Source organism: Colletes gigas, unplaced genomic scaffold (assembly GCF_013123115.1).
Source record: "Colletes gigas isolate AHSC1104 unplaced genomic scaffold, ASM1312311v1 Colletes_gigas_Sc00001, whole genome shotgun sequence".
NCBI classification, from domain to species: domain Eukaryota; kingdom Metazoa; phylum Arthropoda; class Insecta; order Hymenoptera; family Colletidae; genus Colletes; species Colletes gigas.
Window position 1 is genome coordinate 99,237 of NW_025106630.1, and position 27,188 is coordinate 126,424.

The 27,188-nt window shown below is 33.2% G+C and overlaps 1 protein-coding gene across 1 annotated transcript; it reads left to right on the forward strand.

Moving 5' to 3' along the window:
- The first annotated feature begins 632 nt into the window (after window positions 1–632).
- LOC122405483 (glycoprotein 3-alpha-L-fucosyltransferase A) lies at window positions 633–27,188 on the forward strand. Its single transcript, XM_043410276.1, has 8 exons — window positions 633–820; window positions 16,105–16,345; window positions 18,121–18,210; window positions 19,329–19,520; window positions 19,920–20,144; window positions 23,287–23,475; window positions 24,191–24,426; window positions 25,749–27,188. The coding sequence occupies exons 2-8, from the start codon at window positions 16,187–16,189 to the stop codon at window positions 26,098–26,100; spliced, it is 1,443 nt and encodes a 480-aa protein (XP_043266211.1). The 5' UTR covers window positions 633–820; window positions 16,105–16,186; the 3' UTR covers window positions 26,101–27,188.

Below are 27,188 nucleotides of genomic sequence, written 5' to 3' on the forward strand. Positions count from 1 at the left end.
AGATTTTCAAGACCGCTCGAATAAGAATATTTCTGTATCAGATAAAGTTCTTAATTTCGATCGAAACGATTTGTTTTCTCTTTCACCGTTCGTAACATTACCCCTCTCGCGTTACATAGAACTTCCCACGTGTACGTTCGATAGTAGTTCGAGCACAACCACCCCCGCAGTCTCGTCCCGTCACGAGCCATTTTACGATCTCGCCTTTCTTTTTTTTTTTCGCGTACCGATTCTTCGTCCTACATTGTCCGTCGATCTCCAATCGCGGGGCAAGGTCCCCGTGGGCGCACAGGACATCTTTGCACGACGATTAAGTCCGCGAAGCTGTAAGAAGGCTTAAGCGCGCAAATTCTCCCCCCGGAGCGGCGAGGGCGCAGCCGCGGCTCTTATAGATTTTCCCCTTGGTACCTCAGTATGTGTAATACCGACGAAGTTCAGGGTGCTGTCGATGGGGCGGCGGGGGTGGTTTGCGTTCCACGCGCAGCGTACACGGGATGGGAAAGGAACTGCGCACGGCCAGAGGTGGTGAGACTAGGAGGACGAGAAGGTGGAGGAAGAGGAAGAGGAGGAAAAAGAGGTAGAGTAGGAGTAGGAGGAGGATATAGCGAGAGGACAGAAGCGACGGGCTAGGCCAACCGTCTACAACGTGAACTGCCGGATCGGAACTGAATAATCTCGTGTATAGGTGGTGCCCGTCGTAAAGGATTAGGACATGTGACCAAGGGTGGGTGCATCATCGAGGTGCATCTTCGTGGTGCACTGCTACTCGAATTTCGCCGGAAAAAAATGTGGTACCGTTCTCCAATGCGTTTCTAGAATGGTAAGTCTTCCTTTTTCTTGAATTTTTGTCTGCTCGCGGTCGCGCGTGTCTGTGTATGTAAACTAGTAACGTTTCCAATATCGCGTAGTACGGCACAGCTAATATTCGTATGGTATTTATAAATCATTTTTTAGCAGGTACCTGTTATTACGCATTGTACGTATCGAGGAATTACTTTCTAGTCGGGATTTATCAGTTGATTTCGCAAAATTTATTGTCATATATGTTTGAAATTCCATTCGCGTTTTCGGTAAGATTACAAAAATCTTATATGTTACTGATTTTTACATTGATTTCTATGAATCTAATAAATCCCTGTCGATATTTAATTTCTGGGCGCGGTTTTTGGAAATCTCGTTTAAGTATAAGAATAACCAGGAATGATAGTTTTCTTATATTTAGCAATGTTATATGCAATTATCGAATATGTAGAATGTTGTAAAAGAAGATCAAATTCGAAATTGAGCGACAAGGGACTACACATTATCATTTAATCTAAAATTGCGACAAAGTGTAACGTTTTTCTTGGAATATCGTAATTGTATAGTGTTGTATTCATTATCGTGCAAGTTTTCAAACTTAAATGTTTTGCTCTACATGTATCAGCACATGTCACTACTCGGTTCAAAGCTATTAAAACAGACTTTACACGCTACCGTTGAATCGTGAGTTACCAGCATGAATTTGGAAACAGATTTCATGTTGCATCAATCTCGACATAAATATTATAATAGATGCACTATCATTCGAAAGTTTCAAAGCGTTTGGGTATTTTAAAGTCACGTTACAAATATTTTATTACGATTAAAATTTTATATATCGTTGTAATTTATATTGTATTTTCCTCATCAATCACCATTTTCGAATGACTTTTAAATTTTAAGCATTGCAATAATTAATTTCTTAAAATATTCGGTATCTTATCTATTAAATTAAACTATAATTCTTATAATTACTATAAGAAAAGTTTGTTTTTATGCATGTTGTATAAGTTTTTACCAATTAAAAGCAAAATAAACGTATCTTACTATAACGTAATATTGATATTTAAAAACTCGTTCGAAACAGTTCAGGTACTAATAATCAGCGAAATATCATTTAATATAATTTGTAGATTCTATTTCGAAATAATTGTTTTAATTGATTCGTGAACTTTACAATGGCCTCTAAAATTAGTACACTTTACTGTTTTTAAAGCAATGTAATTATTTATTAATTTTGGTAATAATATATATATTTTCGAGAATGATTCTATTAATGTTTAAAGTGACGATGTACTCCTGCAGATGTTTTATGTTTTTGTTAACCTATTTGAACTTTACAATTTGTTCTATTTGAACAGTAGTATATTTTATAGTGCTGAGACATTTTGCTATATATAATTTTGTATTAAATCATTCATTCAATTACTTATCGATAACAAAATGAGATGAAAGTAGTGCAAAATAAGCTCGTACAAACAATCTTATAGAGAACTGTTTACACTATTGGTCCGAAGAGTGATAGGATTGTTTATTCTCCTGCGTCAACACAAAGAGGGGCTATTTTGAGGGGGATTACAAACGATTGCTTGAATTATGTAAATAAAAATTGTCATAGTCCGGTTACTGTTCCATCGGATCTTGTATGAAATTTTATAGACAGTTTTTGCAACCTTTTAACACGTGCAATTAAGATCCTAATCGCGATAGAGATAAGTTGAATCATAACTGTTTAATTCGATATTTCCGTGTGATGTTTCTTTAAATCATTCGCTATCGAGTTTTTTAACGATTTACGTGCATATGCATTGTACACTGATTTAACATATATGTATTCTTAAGAATTCGAAGAAAATACACGTCGTGAAGAAAAGGTTTCTACGATCTAACACCGATAGAAATTCGTCTAAATAATTCGAAATAGAATCTAATCGATCTCAACTTTGACTATAGGCGCAGTTTAGGTTATCGTGTATTTTAAAATAGTTCACATAAGTTAAATGTATTGCTAAAAAATGACTAGGTCCTTTTGCCAAACGTAAAAAGTTTTACAAAATTTGTTAAAAATGTTACAGCATGAAAGTTATGATATTCGCGTATTTTGTACTGCTTTTACTTATTGGATGGTTGTATGCGAAACATTAGGGTTGCCATTGAAAGTACGAGGGGATGAATTAGAAAGTAGGCGTGAAAGTTGATTTATACTGCTAAGTACCGCCGTTCTATAGTCCTGTCTCTGGTTATACATACTTTGAATATAAAATCCAATATCGTTAATATCATATTACATACAAACTTAGTATCGAATCTATTATACATATTACCTGTACACAGAGGCGTGTAAGTTATTAAACAAAATGTTTTTCCATTTTGATTAGTTTTCTACATAAATGATGTTGCAGATTATTATTACTCGCTGAGAAATTATGGAGAAATGTTTTCCATGTAAATTGTTTTGCCAGTCAGTTATCATCAACTATTATCTTGAATGCTTTAGGTGTTTATTCGCAGCTTTTCCGGTTTGTATTGTGTGTGCTTTTTATTTCAGCGACATTCTTTAGATGATATTTGATGTACTTTAACAGATTTGTTTTCGTTTCAATCACAGAAGTTTTTAAACGAAGATAAAATTTTAGTAAAACATTATTTAAAAAGAATTTTTATCACAAATCTTTCTATAGTTTAATAAGTTTCACACCTCCATAATATGTAACTATATTCAATTCAAAATATAATACTTAACAACAGTTATTTTACCTAAAAATAAATAATGTCATTAGATCTCTGTATTTTTCATATTAAAAACGAATTCGTACGATTATTATTGTTATTTTTAATTTGTCGATGCATTTATTTGTTCAGCAATTAACGAGTATATTTATTTAAGAGACAAATACTATTTTTTTCTTTCTCTAAAACGATAGTAATATAAAAAAGTATTTTTTGCTTGTAAAACGAGTTAAACTTTATTTCGATCAGGTTCGTTGCGTTTCTATACTAAACGTCTCTTTTACTATCATTAATTTAAAGGAAGAGATTCGACCGAGTTACGCTGACGGTAAGGTTTCACGACTAATTTTCGCGATGTCCCTTTTGACACAAAAAGCTTTTTAAAAGGTATAATGTATACGAGTGCGCATTATCTCGAAAGAAAACAGAAAATTCTGACAAGCTAGCTTTGCGAACTTACGAATGCCGTTTCACTTTGCACATTGTTACTTTACGTACGAATATACGAACTACTGGATTTCCATAGGCTTATTTAAAAAGAGGCGGATCACACTTTTGTACGTTACTGTATATACAAAGCCTATAGTTCTGTTTCATTGTTGTTTCATTATTCGCGAAAAGTTTGAGCAAAAGTTTAGAATAACTCTTTATAGTTATTATTTACAGTGTTACTTATTTCTATCGAACCTTTGCACGTTACTCGAACGTCAAGTTTTCTCAACTTTTCTTTTATCACGTTTTTTATTTTTTGTTATTTATTTATAACGAAGCAATAAGATTTAGAAAAACCTTATGCTGTAAAGTATTTTAATAAGAAGACAAATAATTATATTTTGACGTTACAGAAATGTTTCTGTTTTAATTAAATAAAATTTTCATAAAATCGTTATATGAACTGTTTGAAATATGTATTTATTATTCTGTATTAATAATAATCATTTCATAAAGTTCCTAGATATCGTCAAATGCAACATGTTTTTGTAATATTAAACAAATCTGTGCCCAGTGTTCGATAACTGGGGCATGATCGATTACTCGGACAGCTATTTTATTTCATTCGCATCCCAGCGAAGTTAGTGATATAGTTTTAATTAAATGCCACATTAATTTTAATTTGGTGTTAATTTCTATGTCATGTTTAATGTGGTCTAATACGTACTGTGATGTATATATGTATTTCGTCATACTTTATTTTTCAGTTAGCAACGTCTTCATATCGGTTGTTTTCTTCTTAAATTACGGAAATAATAACTTTGGTTAACAGACTTGTTAAAATTGAATCAGCTCCATAAAAAGTTACAGAGCAGCTGAGAACGATTTTTATCGCGCACGAGATGAACCATGCAGTAATAAAAATATTACTTTCTATATTTTTCATTTCATCTTTACGAGAATACCAATAAATTGACAAGGTTTGTACGACAAAAATGAGACCAAACACAATCGTAATCATTCTTATGACATAATAATTATATTGTTTTCTTTCTAAATAGCTTAATTTGTTATTATAATCAAGTGTTTGTAAACAGTGAAAACAGTGGGGATTCAAACAATAAAGACAGAGCTTTTCCAACATTTTGAATTTTTATGCCCTTCAAATTTTGCGCAGTCGAATAATAACGTATATGTTAATTTAAAAAATTTTTAAAATAATTGTTTCTTTCAATTAGAAAATTTTTTTTTGAATTTCTTCATAGTATTTTTCTCTGATATTAGCTACCTAATAACAATTGAGTAGTATGGTATCAGGTGATCTTGGAGGCTAAGAAATCAATTTAATAAGTCAACAACACCTTTTGCAAGGCGTGACAGTGCTCCATTATACTGAAAACTTAATCGCCATCTGATAGTTAGGGCAGTGGATGGGATAGTTACGTACTTATAGCAGAAGCATTATCGCCACAAGTTCCTAATGCAACATAAATATCAATATATGTATATGTAAACTGCAGATTGCTATACCTTGTCATTTGCGATAACTTGATATAAACTGGTAGTTAGAGGGTCGTAAAATCAACGGAAAACAGATAATACGACACTATGTTTGAAAATGCTATCAAAACTAATAGATTCGCGTTCAAAATCGATCTTTTCGAAAATAAAGTTTCGTATAAAAAAATGTTATTCTATATTTTCGATTCATTTTTGTCTAGAGGATCGCCTTCTTTTTTATTGTTTAGTATTCTTTAAGGGTACAGGATGAAGTGACAATAAAATGATACCCTAAGAAATTCTGAAAAATAATGACATTGATATATTTTTTACATCGTATTGGCCTCTTGATACGATCCCAATTCTATGTGTACAGTTGTTTGTATTATCACAATTGGCGGAGATATTTAAATCCTGCATTGTCTAAAAAACAAAATGGCAGTTATCTGAATTTTGCGATCGAATCTGCATTGAATAAAACACTAGATTTCTATTAAAAACTGCAACTGGCCAATGATTTACGATCAGGCATGTAGATGTTCACCGCGTCTAGTAAACTAATCGCCTTTTGGCGCCAATCGCATTACGGTAAGCGATTTTGTCGAGCTTCGATAAATGGTAACAGCAGTTTAGTGTTACACGCGTGAACAAATGCTACGAACGCTGCCCCGTAAACGCCATTTCTACCAAAGATACCTTATAAAAATTTTAGATCGAAATTATTTTTCAAGATTAATAATTTCATTTCGATGACATGATATTAAAAATAATATAATTCGCATTAACGATCGAACCGTTGAGAGTAGAAATGGTGTACTTTTCATAAAGAAATGCTATAAATTGAATTAATCGTAAAATTATAAATATGTGTATCTTAAAGATAGTAATTTGCTAATGTTCCGGGTCAAAAGTTAAGGGTTGATTTCACCCCCTAAAGGTGAAGTGAAGTATTACAGATGTCATAATTTACTTGTACACAAAGATTCATAATTTTTTAAATCTCGAAGTTCCAAAATTTCCCTTGTCAGATTTGATTTCAGAAACTTCAGAACTCAAATGCAATCTTGATGCTTACATGCGATTATTGTTTGTTATTTTATGTTATCAACTAGAAGAGAGAGCAATCGAAGTGTCGTGTTATTCGTTTGAGATAAAAGCAAATCGTTGATAAGTGATTTACGATTGTATAAGAGATAAAGCATAAATCATTTTTGTAGGCAGTGAGAACGCACGAAGTAAGTGGTATGTACTCGTTTTTATTGAATCAGATATCTCGATAATTGCATAAATCTCATTGTTTCCGTTTCTTTGATACTCGTAGGAATTTCTAGATTTGTTATACCGCATAATTGGCAAAATAATCCCGTATAACCTCGATTAAATGAATTAATTCTTTTCACCGAAATTATCGCTTAATGGGATTTCTTTGTTCAGTTTTCCATTAAAAGATTGTATTAGCGTGTTGGACACTGGGTTGTAGAATCGATTGTGTAGTTCTTTTCACAATTAGTTATCTAGTCGTCGACTAGGGAAAAGATTAAGTTCTTGATTGAAGACTGATAAAGATAATTGTGGTTATCGAGCTTCTAAGGCTCTTTAGAAGATTGTATGGTAAAGTAAGTTCGTTTTTTATTATTTAATTCATAGAAGAAAAGAAATGTATACAATTTAAGTTGATATTTATATTAATGACATCAGATTGTTTTCATGATGTTGATAAAAATTTAATTTGAGGCGAGGGCATATTTTTCATTATTTCGTACTGTGGAAGCGAGTGAAGGGAACAGTAATTGGATCTTTTATCCTAACAGTACTTAAGTCAGTTGACAGTTATTGGACTGTCAGTAATTCGGCCAAACATATTTCAAGGATTACGGTAATGGCTCCCATAACATTGAATTTACAAATAAAACTAGATATTTTGAGAGTCACGGTATTTTTTCCTAGATTGAAAACATCGAATGATAACAAAATAAAAATGAAAATTTATGGTTTTGATGAGTGAATAAAAAGAACTGCAACGTTGTCAGAGACGATAGTTACGCCACATTGAGTCTTTTACCCTACTATTAAGTAGTATTTGTGAAAGAGTGTAAACGTTTGCGTTAAATCATGATCGCGATGACAGAGTACTTTAGTCGTAAGGATTGATAAAGACCTGTGTACAAAATATTGCAGTCGAGTGATCACACTAATCTATTTCCACTATGCAGTTTGGCATGGTCGCACACTCGCACTCTCTCTCTATCATTCTAGGGTAGACTCGGAATAGATTCTAGTTTCTAGAACCTCGATTGTATAGTAGAAATAAACCGCTACACTCAAAACACGTCCGCCTGCGAAAATAATACGGCACATGTCCACGACATAACACATGTAAGTAAAAAATTACTTTTGTTTCGTGCATATCGTCGCTTTTTCCTTTGAATCAATTTGAAATCGAAGATTTCTTTCTTCCGTCTTTCTAGCGTTACCTTACAGTCGATATATTTAACGTAAAGTATTCGAAGGTTTAGTTAAAATTATGTAATAATTTTTAATATTAAAATTAAGAACGATAAAATTTTGTCGTTTTAATTTTTTTTAAATGCGATTTTTTTTTCAATATAAAACTCACCCAAATTCAATTTTTTAAATGTATAGGTATTTCTACTATGCATGTATCGTTGTTTTCATACAGGATGTCTGTGAAAGTTATGTACTAACGGGTGCCAGGTGAATAATTGTAAAAAAATATAAAAAAAAATATGGAATAAAATAGAATTTACAGAAAATATTGAATCGGTGGACAAGTTAAAATTAAACTCATCGGAATATAGAGGCGTGCCGATGTAAAATAGGTGAAACCTATTAGTTTCCTGTTACACGGTTTGCAATTTATATTCTTTGTCGTTGTTTCCGGGAATGCAGCAATCGGGCAAAAATCAAATGCCACTTTATTTAGGTTATCTTGATATGATTAAAATGCGTGCTTGGATTACGCTCTATTAATTGTTGACGTAGGAACACTCACACAGATTTAACGCGAACGCACGTTACGCACACATTATATGCTGTTGCATTATGAAAATTATACCGTTTTAATGTAAAAGTTAATTTTCTTTTTGTTCTTACGAGTAAAACAGTCTCTGCAATAGTATAATAATTTCATAAATTTTTCTTGACTTTCGTAATCCTCTTCAATTAATTGTTATTATAATACGAAATTGATGCCACAGTATATAAAATATAATTAGTCTTTTGACACCATAAAAATTTCGTACAAAATATTTTTCCCATCAACACTAATGGGAGAAATATTTAAATGGCTACCCTCATGCAGATAGACATGTATAGTGGGGCACAATAAGAATATATAATTGGTTAAATTATACTAAAATAATATTCTTAAGCGATATCAGTTTCTGTAAAAATATCATGATCTCGTGATAGTCGTTCACTTTAACCAAGATAAGTCTATTTAGTAGATATTTTTAAATGTATTTATATGTATTATTAATTTACATTCTTATAAAAGAAAACTAAATATGATTTGACGTACGGTTGAAGTAAATTTTACTAATTCACATATTTTGTTTAAATTGTACCTTTTGACAACTTCTCTGTTGATTTCTAATTCTTCTATAATTTTACAACGTCTATAAATATTTCTGCAACCAATTTAAACGTAGTAAAACATAAAAATAAAATGAATTCTTAGATACAGAAGATTTCAATAGGTATGTTTTATGAGTATTATAAATACTGATTGTTACGTCCACAAAAAATTCTTTACATGTATTCGAAGAGAAAAGAGATTTTTTTAACCTATCAAATAAAATGTCACTTGTTCATGAGTGTTTGTAAATTATACTGAACCAGAAATCAGAGTTTTACGTCATCGTATTGTAAACAAATAACGATTCAAATAGATATTACTTACGGAATGTACATAAACGTTCAGTGATTTTATAAATAACGAGTAAAATCAATTAATTTAATAATTGTAAATTAATTTCCACTGCGAAGAAATTCCCATTGTTCTCTTTTCTTTATTACAATTTTGCATTTTAAGTTATATTTCGTAATTGCAGTAATACAAGTGAAATATCCTTCTAATGATTACAAACGTGTTTTATTGCATCTAGACTGCAGAAGCAGTATTTATCTATTTATGTTTAGAGTTTTAGATTTACTAATCTTGTTTCCATTACAATATGACTGTGATCTACATTCAAAATTCTTTGTTCCCTAGATGTAGAACTTTCTTATGATAATGGAACTATTCCTACAGATACGAAGGGTATATTCATGAAATTGATAATCTTTGTTTGATCAGTTGACATCAAATTGCTTTCTACAGAGTTAGTAGTACGGTTCTTTAGCAGCGGAAGTCGAGATATCCACGCGTCAGGTAATTCAGTTCCAGTTTGTTTCCTACTTTTTTTCACGGAGTATTCTTCAACGACAGTTATCGCAAACGTATGCATCTTTCGTAAAAATTCGAAACGATTTCCTTATTTCTTTCGATTCATACTTTTGGGCAATACAAATAATACAAGCTACGTTTCAAGATCGTTAGAGATGGATAAAAATGCTACAATAAAAAATTAAATGATGTATATTCTGGAGATAATTTTATGAATTTTAATAATCGACGTGTGTCCTTTAGTGGTGATATCTATGATTCTTTTTCTTATATTACTAATTATTTCAATTGAGCATTGGTGTTTGTTTGTAAATGTTGTTTGAAAAACAAGTGTTTTAAGTTCTTTAATGATTTGTTTTGTTATATTTTAAGCTCAGCTCATTGATTTATTTTAACATCTTTAACGTGTTTTTAAAACAACTTTGAATTTTTTTTTTATGAACTTGGAAACATAAATTTATACAGATTTTCACCTAACTTTTGCGTAATTTTTACACTAAAGTCTAGTATTTAGAATATGAGTAACGTTTTCGTTTGTAATTCTCGTCGTAATTACTACTGATAAGATGTCGATATACAATATACGATATCGTGGTACTCATGACTGTTAGTAATATTCAGGTAGCTTACGAGCTAGCATTTTTCATTGACGTCGCGTCGTGCGTTCGTTTACAAATCAAATAATTTCAATTAAACTTATTATCGAATTAAAAATTGTGTTCTTACTATAACACTAACAATATTTAGTAATTTATAATAAATAATAAGAAACATAGTTGTCCTTTAATAATTGAAAGATAAAATATAATTAATGTTACAATAGTTATTAAGTTGTAGTTATTCATATTGTGTGTAGAAAGTACATAGAGATAAAAGTGGGTGAAATTACTATTTCATGTTTCTTACCTATTAACGCGTGTAAAAAGTCATTATCGAGTGTTGATGGGCATTTTCTGTGAGTACTTTTTTATTTTAGAAATATATTCGAATGATTATTCGACACGAGGTATTATAATAGTTTAGTTGGATATATACCGTGTTTTTAAGACCATTAAAGAGTAACTTGTACAACAGATTTATGTTAGAGTCGAGATTTAAATTTAATCTAATGAAACGATATACAGAGTGTTCGGCCACCTCTGCGAAAAATTTTAATGAGAGATTCCAGAGGCCAAAATAAGACGCAAATCAAGAATACCAATTTGTTCATGGAAGTTTCGTTAAAAAGTTATTAACGTTTGAAGTTCCGCCCGTACTGAATTTTTTTCTCGAAAGTGGGTAGGAATTCGTGGGTATGTCTATTCATAAAAAATAATTGTAATTGACCCCCGCAATTGAAAATAATTTCTCCAGAACGATTTGAAATTTTTTTTTTCGTCAAAATTTTACCTCCTGTCGATTTTCCTTAAAAATTAGTTTTTCATTTTTAATAATTTTGTTTGACACAATACAGAAAAGTTGTTTAATACTTTTTTGTAGGTACCCATGAGCTCTACTTCAGAAAAAAATGTTTCATTAACATATTCACTATTGTAAGAGTTATAGCTGTTTGAAAATTGGACCATTTTTATGGGGGTTTTCTCATTTTGCGGGGTCAAGGATCAACTTTTCGAATATTGTTGGAATTTCTACATATTCTTCACTAAAATACGCATCGTTTGCATTTTGAAACATTAAAATCGTTCAATACATTCGGGAGTTATGATGTTTTAAACATTCATATGAAATTTCGGGTTAACGTTTCTGGCCACTCATTATATTTTTGGTAAGGAATTTTTTTCTCGAAAGTGGCTAGGATTTTGGGGGTATGTCTATTCACCAAAAATAATTGTAATTGACCTCCGCAACCAAAAATAATTTTTTCAGAACGATTTGAAATTTTGTAATTTAATTTTTTGATAACTTTTTAAGAAAGTCTCAATCAACAAATTGATATTATTGATTTTCGTCTTATTTTGGCCTCTAGAAGCTTCCATTAAAATTTTTCCCAGGAATGGCCGAACACCCTGTATAATTTCATTTTCTCTGTTGTAATAGTGATTACAAAGACATATTTAACGACGTCGTGGATATCGTAGTTGTAAATTAATCTTAATCGATTGACAGAAGTTTGTTTGAATATGTTAGACAAAGGTTGAGAAAAAATCCTCTATTGCTCTGAATTTTATAGGAGTTAACGTAAATTTGATGCGACAATGAAACACGACTGACATATCGATCGCGTGTACCACATATCACGTATTAACCGAACTTGAAGGGCTGTAATTTTCCTTTGTTATTCTTCTTCTTTTACTTTTATAAAATGCAACATGTCAACTAACGAACATAGTACTATTGAATGACTAAAGTTCTGCTGATTTTGAGTCACTGAAAGAACCTAAAAATTTTCTGGAAAAGCAAAATGAACATTTTTTATATATTTTTTTCAGATTCGAGATTAAGAGAATTTTGGTAATCAAAATATTTTTAAAAAGTTCTCAATATTTTCAAGGTATATTTTACACGCTAATGAAAACAAGAAATATTACATACAGATATCAATGTAGTATCTATAATATAATATTCTATACATTTTATTAAATCATTAAATAATATTACGTTACGTTAACAAAATAAAGAATTCTGTCATATGTATTTATATGCTCCTATTTTTTGGTAATAAACGGTTCGTTACATCAGGAACGTAAAACAATAATAATTAAAACGTGAAAATTATTTTACTAATAAGGATGTTTGTTATACAGAATATTTTTAAAAACTAGTTTTTCTCGGTTCAAGGAAACGTGGTCGTTTAACGTTACATTTATTCTTTATTATCACATTTGTGGCACGGTTATTATTTCGTTGTTTCAAAGTGCAGCGTTGAAAGCGCAGATATAAAGCTAACAAGGCTAAGTTTAATAACCAAGCTGGTCAATGAATATGCATTACTTGACACATTCGATGCACGACAGCAATTCTGTACAGTATTTCATACATTATAAATGCACGATGGGCTGAAGGAGAATTCTGATGGCACCCGCATCATAAATATTTACACGATACGTTGCAAGATTATTTTGCAAAATCTGTCTGGTATTTTGAAACTGCCGGATCCACTTAGTTTCGCGTTCCCCATAAACTCGCGGATATTTATTAATTAAAGATAAACGCACGCATCAATAATTGGTCGATGCATAGCTTAAGCTGAATTTGATACGGGGTCACGAATTAATAAATAATAAATGAGTGTGTATTCATCAAAATGAATAATCAGCTTCTCCTGTTTTTATGCTCATTTCCTTATGCGTTATAAAATGATTTTACAATATAATACATTTAAAAAATTCCGTATTATTATAAGAAGGGCAGCATATTTGGAATACCAATTTGTTTAAAATGAAGATTCTTCTTTGCACACGGTTGGATCGAATAGGAATAATTCATTACGAACTGCTGAAAGGAGTTCGTTTATATCAGAAATTGACAAACTACCGAATTAATTGGGAAGGTTACACGTAATAACGGAGAATACATTTTAGACTAAGTTGTTAATTACTCACGACTCAACCCAACAGAACGCAATAATCATGTCAAAGAAATTTTATTTTTCGTTTAACACATGTTCCTTTCAAGTATTCGAAACGAACGTTCCCTATTGCTTATAAATTGTTAAATAATGCTACTGTTATTAGAAACGTTATCGAGCTATTGAATATTCCTGTTTTAAAATTAAAACAAATATAGACATTCCTAGACACGGGAAACAGGCGTGACAGTCAATGTATCGACGTTTGAGGATGGCTACCTTGTCAAGCTTTCGATTTTTCTGATAACGTAGGGTACCCTGTGCGAAAAAGGGGCGATCCGAAGGGTCAGTGAGAATGTAAGGGTCTCCCACGCTAAAGGGCGCTGCTAATAAATTGTCTCTTAGCAATAGGGATATTTTGATGAGTGAAATGTGCGTCATTTCGTATTTTCCAGAAGATGTAGGGTTTTGGTCCGTAACTAATATGAGGCACCGATCTTCACCTCAATACCGAATGACGCGTTTGGACCGTTATGGACATGCCACCTCCTCTTGTCCCGACATTGCCGCACCCATGACCGTATGACGCAACAGTGCTAATCGATTCTTTACCCATTTTGCGGAAATTGGGTCATTTTTATCCAAAGCCAAGAGAAAAACACTTTACGTCTAATAACTTATCGTTAAATCAGACAATCGTCTTGAGGAATGTCGGAAATAGGAGCAAATTATAATTTTTGTATTTTGAGCCAATGCAAGCAGTTCGATATATCGGTGTTGGTGCTGGATCTGTTTATAGTTCGTAAACGAGATAAGGAAATCTGGCGCCTCCCACAGTCGATAAGACTTCGGTTTGATCTATCGAATAGTCGGTGTAACTCAGTTTGGAATTTATCAGCGTGTAATCAATGTGTTTTATTTCCCACATGGGAATGTAAAAGAAGAGTATGTGTCTGCAATGTATTATTCATTGGTTTCTTGCAATGATTTTTATAGCTGAAGCACTGATTTACTCTGATCGGTTTGTTAATCCTTCGAGTATTAAAAAAGATAAAGGTTTGACGTTGCATAGTTTAGTAATTCTAGATGCACGTTGAACGTTATGTGATAGTATTGTTAATCAGATTTGTATTACCATGCTTAAAAAGTACATAGTCGTGCCGTGAATTACATAAGAGCAGAAAATGTCCCGAATGGAATAGCTCTACGTAGGAATTCGATACAGATTCGTATCGTTAAATTATTGGTAGGTAGAGCCAAATAAGCGCGAGATAGGGCCTAAGAAAAAAAACTCAAAGTCCCCAGAGTGACAAGCGACACTTAAGTGTCTCTTATTGCTTAAGTGACCTTCACCCCTACTGAATTTCACCCTACAGGCGTACTCTTAACGTACCGTGCTGCATGTTCGTGTATACAGTTTACTTTACGTTACAGTGAAGTGTACTAAATTTGAAAACGGACATCGCAAAATATTATGCGCTTAAACGAACGAAAATCTATCCTTTTTCCGAGGAAAGCTTCCAAACTATTTTTATTCATTAATAATTGAACTTGTTTGATTCGTTAATGTTTTATTCAAACAATTTTTTATACTACTAATGTGTAAGCGCGTGACTAAACGTAATTGCCACCGAGTTATGTGATAATAAAAGCGTTTTATTCCTTTGTTCGTTCCATATTGCTACTTAATAAATATCACGCAACTACTGTGTTATGTGACTCGTTACAAAGTATAAATTACTTAAAAAAACTACACTACACTAAAAAAAATACAAAAATTTCTGTCTAAAAATAAGTGGTGTATTTGAAACGATTTAAAAAAGTACATTTTCAATAGTTGCTCAATTTTGATGATCGATGTACTAATATTAAGAAAAGTTTTCTTTTACACCCCCTGTTCTGGACATTCCTTCACCCTTTTATAATGTTAATCTTGCAGTGACTTTGATATATTAATTTAAATATAAACAAAATACTTATATAAAAGGGTTAATACATTCGATCCCTAAATAAGTGGGAAAATACATCGATTTCTGTAATGCGTTAAACTAGATTATTCCCCAATTTACGCAAAAATACGATAAAATGCTTTAAGCAAAGATTATTTCGTATTAGAGTACTCTCAGTAAGACTCTATTCACAACGAGTAATAAGAAACTGCTTTCGCGAAGGCTAGAATCGAGGGTTAGCTCTTGCAAATATACAGGTCACAGTTGAAAAGCAGACTAACCGTTAAGACGGAAAGAACGTTAAGACAAAGAATAGAGTGACATAGTGCAGGGGTAATTAGGTTAACAACCTGGGCAGGCGGGAGAAAGAAAGAGCATCAAGTAGGACACTGAGAAAAACAAATTAGAGCAATGACCAGGTGGAATAGGTTAAGAAGTTCGGTATAACGAAGACACAGTTGTCGGAGAACGAGCGTGCATAACAAAATTTAATTTACATGCTTCGTGTACTTTGCTACTAATTTAATTTATATTATCATTTCGTATGCTTCCTTCAAGATGTACGTAAAGTCTGTTCCTTTCGTATTCAACGCATGAAATAAAGGATTAGCTAAGAAGTCAAGTCGCCTCTTAGTCCAATAATGTTCCAATATTAAAAATTATTCTGCGTGTCAAAGAATTTTTAATTTCGCATTTAACGATGTGTATCTAAAAAAAAAGTTTCTACAGATTCTGCAGAGTTAATAAATTAATAGAAATTTGTTTTCTGGTTTTAGTTAAACTGAATGGACATTGAGAGTCGGACGGCCAACAGCACATGGACAGATAAAGATTTTTGACAAGAAGGAAACGTGCGGCATGGGTTTGCCGCGTTTCTCTCTGAAGGGATACTTTTTGTACGTGCTATGCCTGTCTGGTCTACTGTTGGTTATCCTGAATCTATTACAGGACGAAATATGGCATCGTATGCGACCCCATTCCGCACAAACTCAATCAGTTCGTGCTGCAGACACCAAGGTATCGTGTAGTTTGAAATTCATACATTAATATTGTATTAAGCTAATGCGTTGAATTGACGAACTATCGTTTGATGTATCAGTGAACCCTTAATTTCTATTAAGCATTCATATTCAACGAAAGAGTATTCCACGATCTCTGTAAATATGCATTCGGTTCATTCTTCTCTGTAATTTCATATTTGGGTTGATTGCCAAGAACGACTGATAATATAAAATACATTTCCTTCGATCGAATTGACACCACCTAGGGGTAGTTTAGACCAGGACCAGCAAACTTATCACTTGCTACAGTCCATCTTTAGCTACCTAGATCTCTCGTTATTACTATGTTACCAATCTTCTGCATTTACTTTTCTTTGACAAGAAGACAAATGATCGTGGAGTGGCTTTCCTAAACTTTTACTAGCCAAGTAGAATTAAGGGTCACCAGTTCATCATCCCTGGTTTAGACAATGTTTGAAAGAAACAGAAAGCTTCCATCGAGTTGAACCTCTCGCGAAAATCGTGACAGACGACAGTCTTCACGTGAAACACGGGGCCATGAAAGTATTAAATACGCTCCTCTTCGATCTCGTTGCATAACTAATGTATTGTTCCGTGCATCACAGTCGACAGATATTCAGGAGAAATCCCTCCGTATTCCAGTATACTTTGGGTGCTAACACCTCGACAGTAACCTTTACCCACAACCGCCAGCACCTGCCGCGTCGATTAAACAGTCTGTCCTCCATATTTGAGAGAGAGGGAGAGCCTGAAACAGTTCGTGCTCTCTTTCCTTCAGTAAATAGGCAGGTAGAGCGTTCTCAGAGCGAACGTGGGTCGAAGAGACAATGGTAGAGGCGTAAAGTGTTTGCCCCTCGAAGCCCTTAACCGGACAGTCAACGATGACTTTAGTTTCTTCGTAGGGAAAGCCGGTCAATCTGCCATCGTTGAGTGTCGCTTTGCTTCTTAACTTTGCTCGACTGATGGTGACGGTTGCTTATAGTATATTCACAGTCTCTGTTAATTTCTGTCTAGATGCGTATGTATATTCTTGAACAGCGTTCTATTTTATAGTCTTGTACTTATTGTGCTTTTTAGAAGAACCTGATGATCTTGAACACAAGGTTACAAATTATTACAAATATCGATTATGATTCTTGGTGTCCTGCATTACGTTTCTGATTCTAAGTCTTTTTAGTTTGTCGAAGGGAGGTGTTTTATGTTTGTCGTATAACGAGTGCAAAAATGGTTTCCTGTGTGTATTCAGGTGATCAATGTTTACTTCTTGGTATGGTCTTTTGTGTAGAATTTTCTCTTGCTGTGTTCCTGTGTTACTCATTACACTGATCGTAAGTTTCACTAGGTAGTTTCTTTTGTAATTTTACCACGTTGCTGGAGTTCTGGAGGTCTTGGTTATGCGTATCATGTTGACCAGGGTACTTTGCACAATTTGGAGCGTTATTACAGTTACGCGAGAAGTGTCAAAGTGTTTGACACCTAAATATCGAACGAACGATTTTCTGCTTCCGTTATATGGTAGACCCCAGACGCGTAGAAATAACTAAATTTTGATGTCATTCGGGGGATTTGTTGCATATTCTGATGAGTATTGTCTGTTAAACTCTTGTGTCTCGACGATGATTATTTCTTTTAAAAAATAACTTTGTTAGATGAATTTTAATTTTCGTTACGACGATAAATGTATATGTAGATCGAAGCTATTAGTCAACTGGTAGACGAAAGTAGAAACAACAGGCAATGGTGAATAGAAATGTCGAATTTTGATCGCAGATCAAACGAAATCGGCCATCAAAATCGGAGAAACCGGCGTTGCAGGTTTTGCAGACTTTGGAAACAGTGAAGAAAAAGCTTCTGCACGAGGTACAGTTATTAGATTGCAGCATCATTAGGCGATTGCAACACAATACATATGCGAAATACAATGAGGGAGAATCATTTCATCGTATTAGAAATTACTATTGATTACTGGTATATGATATAAGCAATGATTCTACCATGAAATAATATGTAAATTAATATAATATTAATTGATACAATAATTACTGAATATTATTCAATTAATTTAATACGTTCAAAATAAAATTATGATGTGTTTATTATTTACAAATCACTAAAATTAATTCAAATTAATCCTCGCCTATTTGGGACGATACTGAGTAGTCATAAAAGATAAAAAATTCGAAAGTAAAATAAAACAAATGGTCCGTTTAATGTACTTTTAAGGGTAGCAGTTATGAAATAAACAATATTTCAGCAGCATTTGTTTCTTTGCTTATTAAAGGATCTTCGTATGTTCAAAGAAATCATTCAGCGCGATCTATCCTGTTAATCACGGGTACAGAGTAAACAGACACTTCTAAATTTAATAAAGATGTTTGTTAAAGTCAGTAGCAGCAACAAGCTTACGCTATAGAACGTCAGGCCTAAGGTTCGAATCCCATATGCACTGTTATCGCTGTAATTGCACGTCTGTGTAACCATTTCGAGAATCATCGATCATGCCATTGGAATTAGCTGCTTTTACGTATAATTTTTCCAACATTATTCACTGAAACTGTTCTAACTCTATCCGTATCAAATGATACAAAATTACGGTGTTATCGTTGAGTGCCATTTCTTGTAAGTCTATGCAAAAAAGTTAAAATCGTTTAAAGATAGAAGTTTCTTGCAACCCACATATTACATGCATTAGTTTTTCTAAGGGGTGCTTAGTTAGCAATGCAAATTGAAAATTAGTCAGCCATGAAAAAGTCGAACAGGTCAAATTATTCAATATTTCAGATTGTTAATTAATTGAAATAATAGTACCGTTGGATCGTTGACACAAATGTACAATTCTGTTCAAATTATACCAGCTTATACATAGAACTCATGCTTACGGAACATTAGCCGCATTAGAGAAGTTGCGAAAGGGACGTGCATTTAAAGGAGCAGTGATTTATTTAAGAGCTATAGCTACGTGTTTCTTTCGTTTAAAGGTATCCAACTCACCAGGCACGACGATCGTGTCACACATTACTGTGGATGCCTTGGAACCATCAAGAAGACCATGGTACATGAAAGGAGGAAGCAGGAGACCTTTTCCTGCCTTAAAATCCAATCGAACTGGTCGAAGATTGGCGCACTTGTGGCCCGAAGAAGACGCGTATGACGATCGTGTGACGAATCAAGTAAGGTTCAATGAAAATCAGTCAAAGTAATTACTAGAATTATATGAAAAATAAGGAGGAGGTGGATTCTTCAAGTTCGACGTAACATTATAAAAAAAATTGATTTTTTCCCGATTTTTCGCGGTCTGTGAAATTTGTTTACTCAATAGGTTCAATTTGTAACATTCGTGTAATTTTTCTCTTTGTAATATTTTCGATATCTTTCTGAGGAGGATATTTATTTCGAGAGTTGGTGAAAGTTGTGCATTTTTAAACGTGATAATAACAAATGGAAAGTAGGAGATTAATTAATTTTGCGTGATATAATTTGTGAACTCTCCTTACTGAACATGAATGTGTATTCGTTTCGATACGTTTTAAATAAATGTTTTAATTTTATATTATATTACATTTTTGCAGTTGATGTTTGTGCCCTATGATTATAATAAAACAAGTGCAGAGCAACCGTTAAAAAAAATAATGGTTCCGCATGGTATGCCCGAGGCGAAAGTTGGTCCTGATATATTTCTTCAGCATCGTTGCCCAGTAAATACGTGTACGATTGTTAGGGAAAATCCGGACGACGCCGATTTAATCCTTTTTAAAGATTATGTAACTCATGTCCGAAGAAGATCCCCAAAACAAGTACGTAACACGAATCATTGTTCTACTTTAATCGATTAGAATGTTTAAGACGTTGGTGTTCGAAACAAAATTAACAAATATTACATTTTCTATCTACTACTTTACTTGGATTATTCACGTTTTGCGATTAGTAATTATATTCTTTACACCTGATTGTGACTTAATTTTACACACGAAATTATATTACTTTACAAACTATGCACTATAGAAGAACATTCATCCAATTAGGATAATTAATATTTAAAATGTTTGTATCCTTGCTAGAAGACTGTAATTTGGTACAAATTTTTCAACATGCTTAATTGTATTCTAGAAATGTTGAATTGTTTATATCGGTAACTTTTTCTACCAAGATTAAACGAGAATAGCGATGTGAAATAGCGACTGAAATAATTCGTTTAATATTATTATGCAGGGTTGGTTTAGCAAAATACCTAATGCGATTATTTGTAAAGTTTGATTGTAGAATAATTGTTCAAAGGAAAAGTAGCTCATGGATACTGATGAATAGACTCCGGATGTTTATGCCCAATAAATATGTAATAAACATATGCTATTTATGCTCTAAATATATGCAAATATGCACGAAAAGTATGCAAATATGAAGGGAAAATATACAAAATTAACAAAACATTTTATGATTATTGTGACATATTATAATTCGAGTTACAATAAATGACAAGCATTTTTTCCAAGTTGGATGGTGTTAGTTGCCGACGCTTATCTGTAAAAATTAGTTTATATGCAGAATATGCGAATCTATTGGATCTTGTACAAATTCATTGTTCAAACTATTTGAAATTTGTATTAATTTCGTTAACCCAGTATTTTTTTCTGCAATCGCTGTTACTTTTGTTCTAATTTTTTCTCCGCACTCACCAGGTATATCTTTTAAATGATTAATGTAATTCATATATATTTCCATCGAAGTATTTAAAGGTAAACCTACTGTTTCCAATTTTTCTATCGTGGCAGGCAAAATGCTCAAATGGGTTTTAATAAATATTAAATTTTGTACAAGTTCGTCTTGTTAGATCACATCTTGTGTTGTCTTAATTGTTGCAGCATCTTTTTCTTTAAATGTTTAAACTACCTATTAACATAAAAAATAAAATAGATATGGCTTTAATCAAACTTTAAATAAACTTGTTTAACTTAACGAAAGTTCAACAAACCTCTTTAATTTTGTCAAAATGTTCAGCATAAAATAATGCCGCTTCAATCCACGTACCCCATCTAGTTAAAATAGGTTCCGGTGGCAGAGGAGTATTTTGTTAATATTTTGCGGTATGTTTCAATACGAAGCGGTGCTTTAACAAAAATCTTTTTTATACGTGATACTAATTTGTTCACTAGTGGAAAGTGAAGACGTACTTCTTCCGCAATCCTGTGTAGACCTTGCAGTATACATGTAATGTGTACCAAATTTTCGTAAAATAATTTTAGTTTTTTTCCTGCCTTTATCATATATGGTGCTGCATCTGTGACGAGTAAAAGAATTCTTTCCTCACCACCATTCGGTAGTAATATTCGCAGGGCTGAATTTACAAACCGAGATATGGTTGCATAATTTGTCGCTTCTAATTGCTTGGAACACAATAAGTGCGGTTTCGTTATTTGATCTTCGCAAAGTTGTCCTACTACTACATTTGCAATGTAGTGGCCTACTGCATTCGTGGTTTCATCCACAGAAATCCACATACAGTGGTTCGCAATGTCTTCCCTAATATTTTGTATACTTGAATCGTAGCAATCAGCCAAGTAATTTTTTCGTAGAGTCGATTCATCCGGAATAGTGCGATCAGTATATTTCGTTAGAAAATTTCTCCATACATCGTTATTTAAGGCACACCAAGGCATATTGATAGCAACCATTCCTTGGGTTAAATCTGCGTAAAATTCATTTTTTTTTTGGAACTCGTAGGTGGCTGCTGTGAAGTATCGTTTCCACTGGTGTTAGCTGCTTCTTTAAGGTGTCTTTTATGTGAAGTAGTATTTATATGTTGCACTAATTGGGATTTTCTTTCGCATTTTATACTTTTATTACAAGGTTCACAATACACACTTCTTTCATTGCTTTCATTGATAACAAAATTAGAATCGTCTTTAATCCAACTTTTGAGTAGTGCTATTCTACTTCTTCGAGTTTTCGGTATTCTTAAAAATACTTTAATAGGTACAAGTAGTAGCACGATTCCTGATATCACTGAGGTAATCAAACTAAACTACCTGAATTCGAAACACAGTGTCACATCTAACGCTCAACGAACAATTGAAGCCTATTGTATACAAGTATGTCTTGATGTGTATCTATAATTAGCACAGTATTTATGTTATCGACACTATATAGTCATGATAAGAGAGTTTCCTGACAAACTAAATTAATTCCATCAGAAAGATATTTCACATGAGCGCGAAGTATATATGCAGGGCTAAGAACATATGCCATAATATATTGCATATGTTTTTAAACATAAAACATAAAAACATATGCATTATGCAAAAAGTGCACAATAAAAAATATATTTTTCGAATTCTCTAATCATAAAACATGTTTCTATCCAGGTCTTATTGCTCTACATGTTTTCTATAAAAATATGCATTTGCATAAACATCCAGAGTCTACTGGTGAACATTCGAATATTAATTAACCTTGAATTTTATTTCAAACGCAATAATTCGACCCCGAGAAAGTTAATAGATCTCGTGTCAACATTGTTTTTTTTCAATGGAATCCTGTATTGTTTTATTTCATAGGGTAGCAGTAATATATTATTTAATTCACTTAAATCACACAGTGTGTCATTTGCCTACTTCTATTTACATTCAGAACACACATAAAGAATGTTTCATTATATGTATCCTCATAATGCACGTCTTTATCAAAACACAGTCTGCATTTTAGATAAAATTGAGGTCTTGTTCTAAAGACAATACAAAGACGGTAGAAAGTGTTGAATGATCGTTTGTTACAACCACGTATTGTCATAACATGATATCGAAATAAATTGTGTATAAATGATTTAGTAATACGGAACAATACATTTTTCGTTTTTGCTGATAGCAATGGGAAATTCATATCGGTGCTATTGTTCAAAATTTAGCTATGCACGTCGAATGAGACTGATACGATTTTCAACAGGTGTGGATGCTGTATTTTTTAGAGTGTCCTTATCACACGCAAAGCGTACAGAACGCATTCATCAATTGGACGGCAACTTATCGTCGTGACAGCGATATAGTCGCTCCCTACGAAAGGTGGCAGTATTATGATCCTAGCGTTACACAAATATCGCAATCTTTTAATTACGCAGCCAACAAGACTAAGAAGGTAATTACGCTTTTACTTTATTCGAGAAAATATTAGGTCGCCCCACGGACAATGTCGTCTCCTATTTTACTGTAAATACTCAGCTGATAGTTTGTAGTACATTTTTTTTATACTTGTGAATCAAGCTTTAATGTTTAATTCCGATGTAGTAATTATCGTACTACGTATCTTGTTTTATAACATTTTTATACTTTATTAAAAATCAGTAAAAATTAAGCAGAAAGCTGTAGCCTATCATTTGAAATTAAAAATCATACATGAAGGATCAAAGAGTACTCTCTCGATAGTCTACAATTTTTATCAAAAAAGAAATTTTAAAACGAGTATAAACGAATTGAATAAGGGTAGTATAACTACAGATACTATTAAAAATATTTTTAGTGTGTATATCGAATGTGTTTTAAATTTGATAAAATATTAAAGATGGTTTTCGATAATCCAAAATGGTGATTTTGACATTTCTGACCAACAGCGTTCGATTTTGAGGCATTAAAGGCTTTAATCGAGGTAGAATGGAATCGAAATGTCGGTTGATAGATGGAACAAGGTCGTAGAAGTTATTAATCAGTGTCAGGAAGCGACATTACTTATGGAATGATCTACTAAATAATACATAACTGTATACAGCTAAACCAATCGAAGAGAGAAATTGATTTTCGTTCGTTTGCTTCAGATATATTCAGTTACTATTTTAGTTCGTTTGCAATAATTTTAGGTGGCTTGGTTCGTTTCTAATTGCCATCCTCGCAATCAACGTATGCATTACGCGAAAGTGCTATCAAAATACATACAAGTGGACATTTATGGAACTTGCGGTTCTCTGCGGTGTCCTCGTTCACAGTCTCAAGCGTGTTTCGATATGCTCGACGAAGACTACAAGTTCTATCTCGCATTCGAGAACTCAAATTGCAAGGACTATATCACGGAAAAGTTCTTCGTGAACGGTCTTGGGTACGGTATATATTTTATATCATTATTAGTCATAGTTAAGAAGACTCTTCAAACGAAACATGTAATTAAAATATAACAACGTAAAAATCAATTGTTAGTTGTATTTTTGTAATTATAAAAAAGTGACGCTAAGAATGTCTGTGTCGCTAGATTTCCTATTACGTGAATTTTATTACACGGTTCAGTGCTAAAGCGAGTGGATATGGTAGTCATTCACACAACAGACCAAAGCTAATTGTTCATCATTGTGGGACATCGCTGATCGTTACAATATATGTATATTTTTTTAATCGTAATGATAGTAATACTAACAATAGAATTTTATAAAGATAACTGTCTTTTTTATCCAGTGCCTGCGTAAATGCAAACCAAATGAAAGTCTTTAGTTAAATAATCTGTTCGATAAACGCCCCTCGATTTTTAATGCAGTTATCGAAATTCAAAAAGATATTGAAGAAATTCGCAAAGCAATAAATTCAATTGTTTATCGATGTCAAGCTTGCATCTAAGCATTAATTTTTTATAAACACAATCGACTTGATATGACATTCTATTCTTCTTTTAGCTTTTAAATTAAAATTTTCATATACAAATGTAAAAATATCGTATAATAATTTGTAAAATATTTACAAAAGGTAAAACATACGCCTAACTTTTTTTAATACTGCATTGCTGTCTGGAATTTCCATCTCCACAAAATTTCAAAGCTCTAAGTGAATTGAAAGTTCTTGAAGAAGTCAATGGCAACATTTGGTGTTTTGCAACAAGAGAAATTAAATGAAATCGTGAAAAAATAACATAACATGCAAAATTGTAGATGGATGTAATATTTCACTCATAACATGTTTTTTTACCGCGTTTGAACAAAGATTTAAATAATCAAGGTCTTGGTTGATCGAGGTTCCACAGTATTGTTGAATAGAGTTAAATAAAAATTGATAATTATTTTCACGGAAGTTGGATACAAAATAACAATACCAAAAACTTCTTACATGCTCCTTGTGTTAAATAAATACGGCTAGAAATGCATGATACTGCAGTCGAGCTGAAAATACAACTATGTATAGGGGTCTCCAAGAAGAACGATAAGACCGTGTTAAGTCTGTCGTTTATTCTACCAAATCACAAACTATTAATGATCTCAAAGCAAACATCGTTTACGTTATTGACAAGATACAGTTTGATTTCGACTAAACACAATCGTGATGCATCGAAATAAAACAATGATATCCAGATTACCTTTTGCAATTTTCCTGTTATTTCAATTCAAATATTTTTTTTTATGATTTGAATATTGAAGCTAGTTTTTTCCTTTCGTTCAGGCACAACGTCCTGCCTATAGTGATGGGCGCGCATCCAACGGATTACGCTCGAAGCGCGCCATATCGTTCCTACATCCACGTGGACGAGTTCGAGTCGCCGAAAGAGCTCGCGGAGTATCTGCACCGTTTGGACCGCGACGACGAGCTCTACAATTCGTACTTCCGGTGGAAAGGTACCGGGGAGTTCATCAACACGTACTTTTGGTGTCGCGTTTGCGCGATGTTGCACGACGATCGACGACCAAAATTTTACAAGGACGTGAACGAATGGTGGAGAGGCGACGGCATATGCACAACGAATTCGTGGCGCGAACACGACCTGGTCCGTGGCGGGAATCTCAAAAACACTTGAGGGAAAACGCCCACGCGAGGGCCCGATTAATTTCTGTGAAATGACGCTTTCGTCTGAAGAATCATCTGGACTTCCAAAGGTCGCGAAGAATCGTACTCGTGCGGCTCGTCGTTGATTTTCTAACGAATATGTTACAGACGGACAGAGGATCGATGGATCTTCGAAGCGTGGGTAGTCTATTAATCGAAGAAAAAGACTGCCGAGCACGGGTTTCGACGAGACGGTGCCAGGAGTACGCGAATTTGTACTTTTCGACGAACAACGTGGACTTTTACACATCAATTAAGAACTATTCGTTGCTTTAGACGAACCAATTTACGGATGTTTTTACAAAGATTAACCGTAGAACCGATTCGATTACTCGCGGTTAAAGTACCGTCGTAGGTTTGACGGGTTGCGAACCTTTCGTTTTCGATATTTATAATAATTCGCTACAGAATTATTTTTCTTCGATCGTTGATCGTCGGGGATTGTTGCGCACGGAGCAAATAGTTTCAGCGTATCGCTAAACGCGAAATTTATAGTGTTCCTTTAACAATTGTACGGATGCGCGAAAGATTTGAATGTTTGTAAAACGTTATTTTCGTAAAATGTATTATCTTTGACGACTTTATGAACGAAATGTTTTACAAAATTACTTTTGTTCGACGATGTTTTAGTTAGATGTCTTAGCTAAACGCACGTTGATTAATTTTGCAAACGTACCGGTAGCTAAATGAATTTGTAAGAAACACGGGTGTATAAACTATACTTGCCTGGCAATATGAGAAGCGTATTATTTTAGAACGCAGAAAACGTCTTTCGGAATTAGTTCTTTTTGTGGCGAGAAATACCTGAAACATTTTGCACAATACGAATAAATATTTGCTGCTGTCAATATTAAAACAGTACCGCAATTTAGGATATTAAATACGTGATTCTGCGTTCGTATAAAAGGGCTGGCAAAAGATGCAAAGCAAGATAAAGAGATTGAAAACGCGTGGAAACTGACTTTATTGTCCTTAAATTTTTATAGGACAAACACGAATAAAGCGCGTAGAATTATTTTCTTCTTCTTTAGAATATTATTTGTTCCTATAATGGTTTTC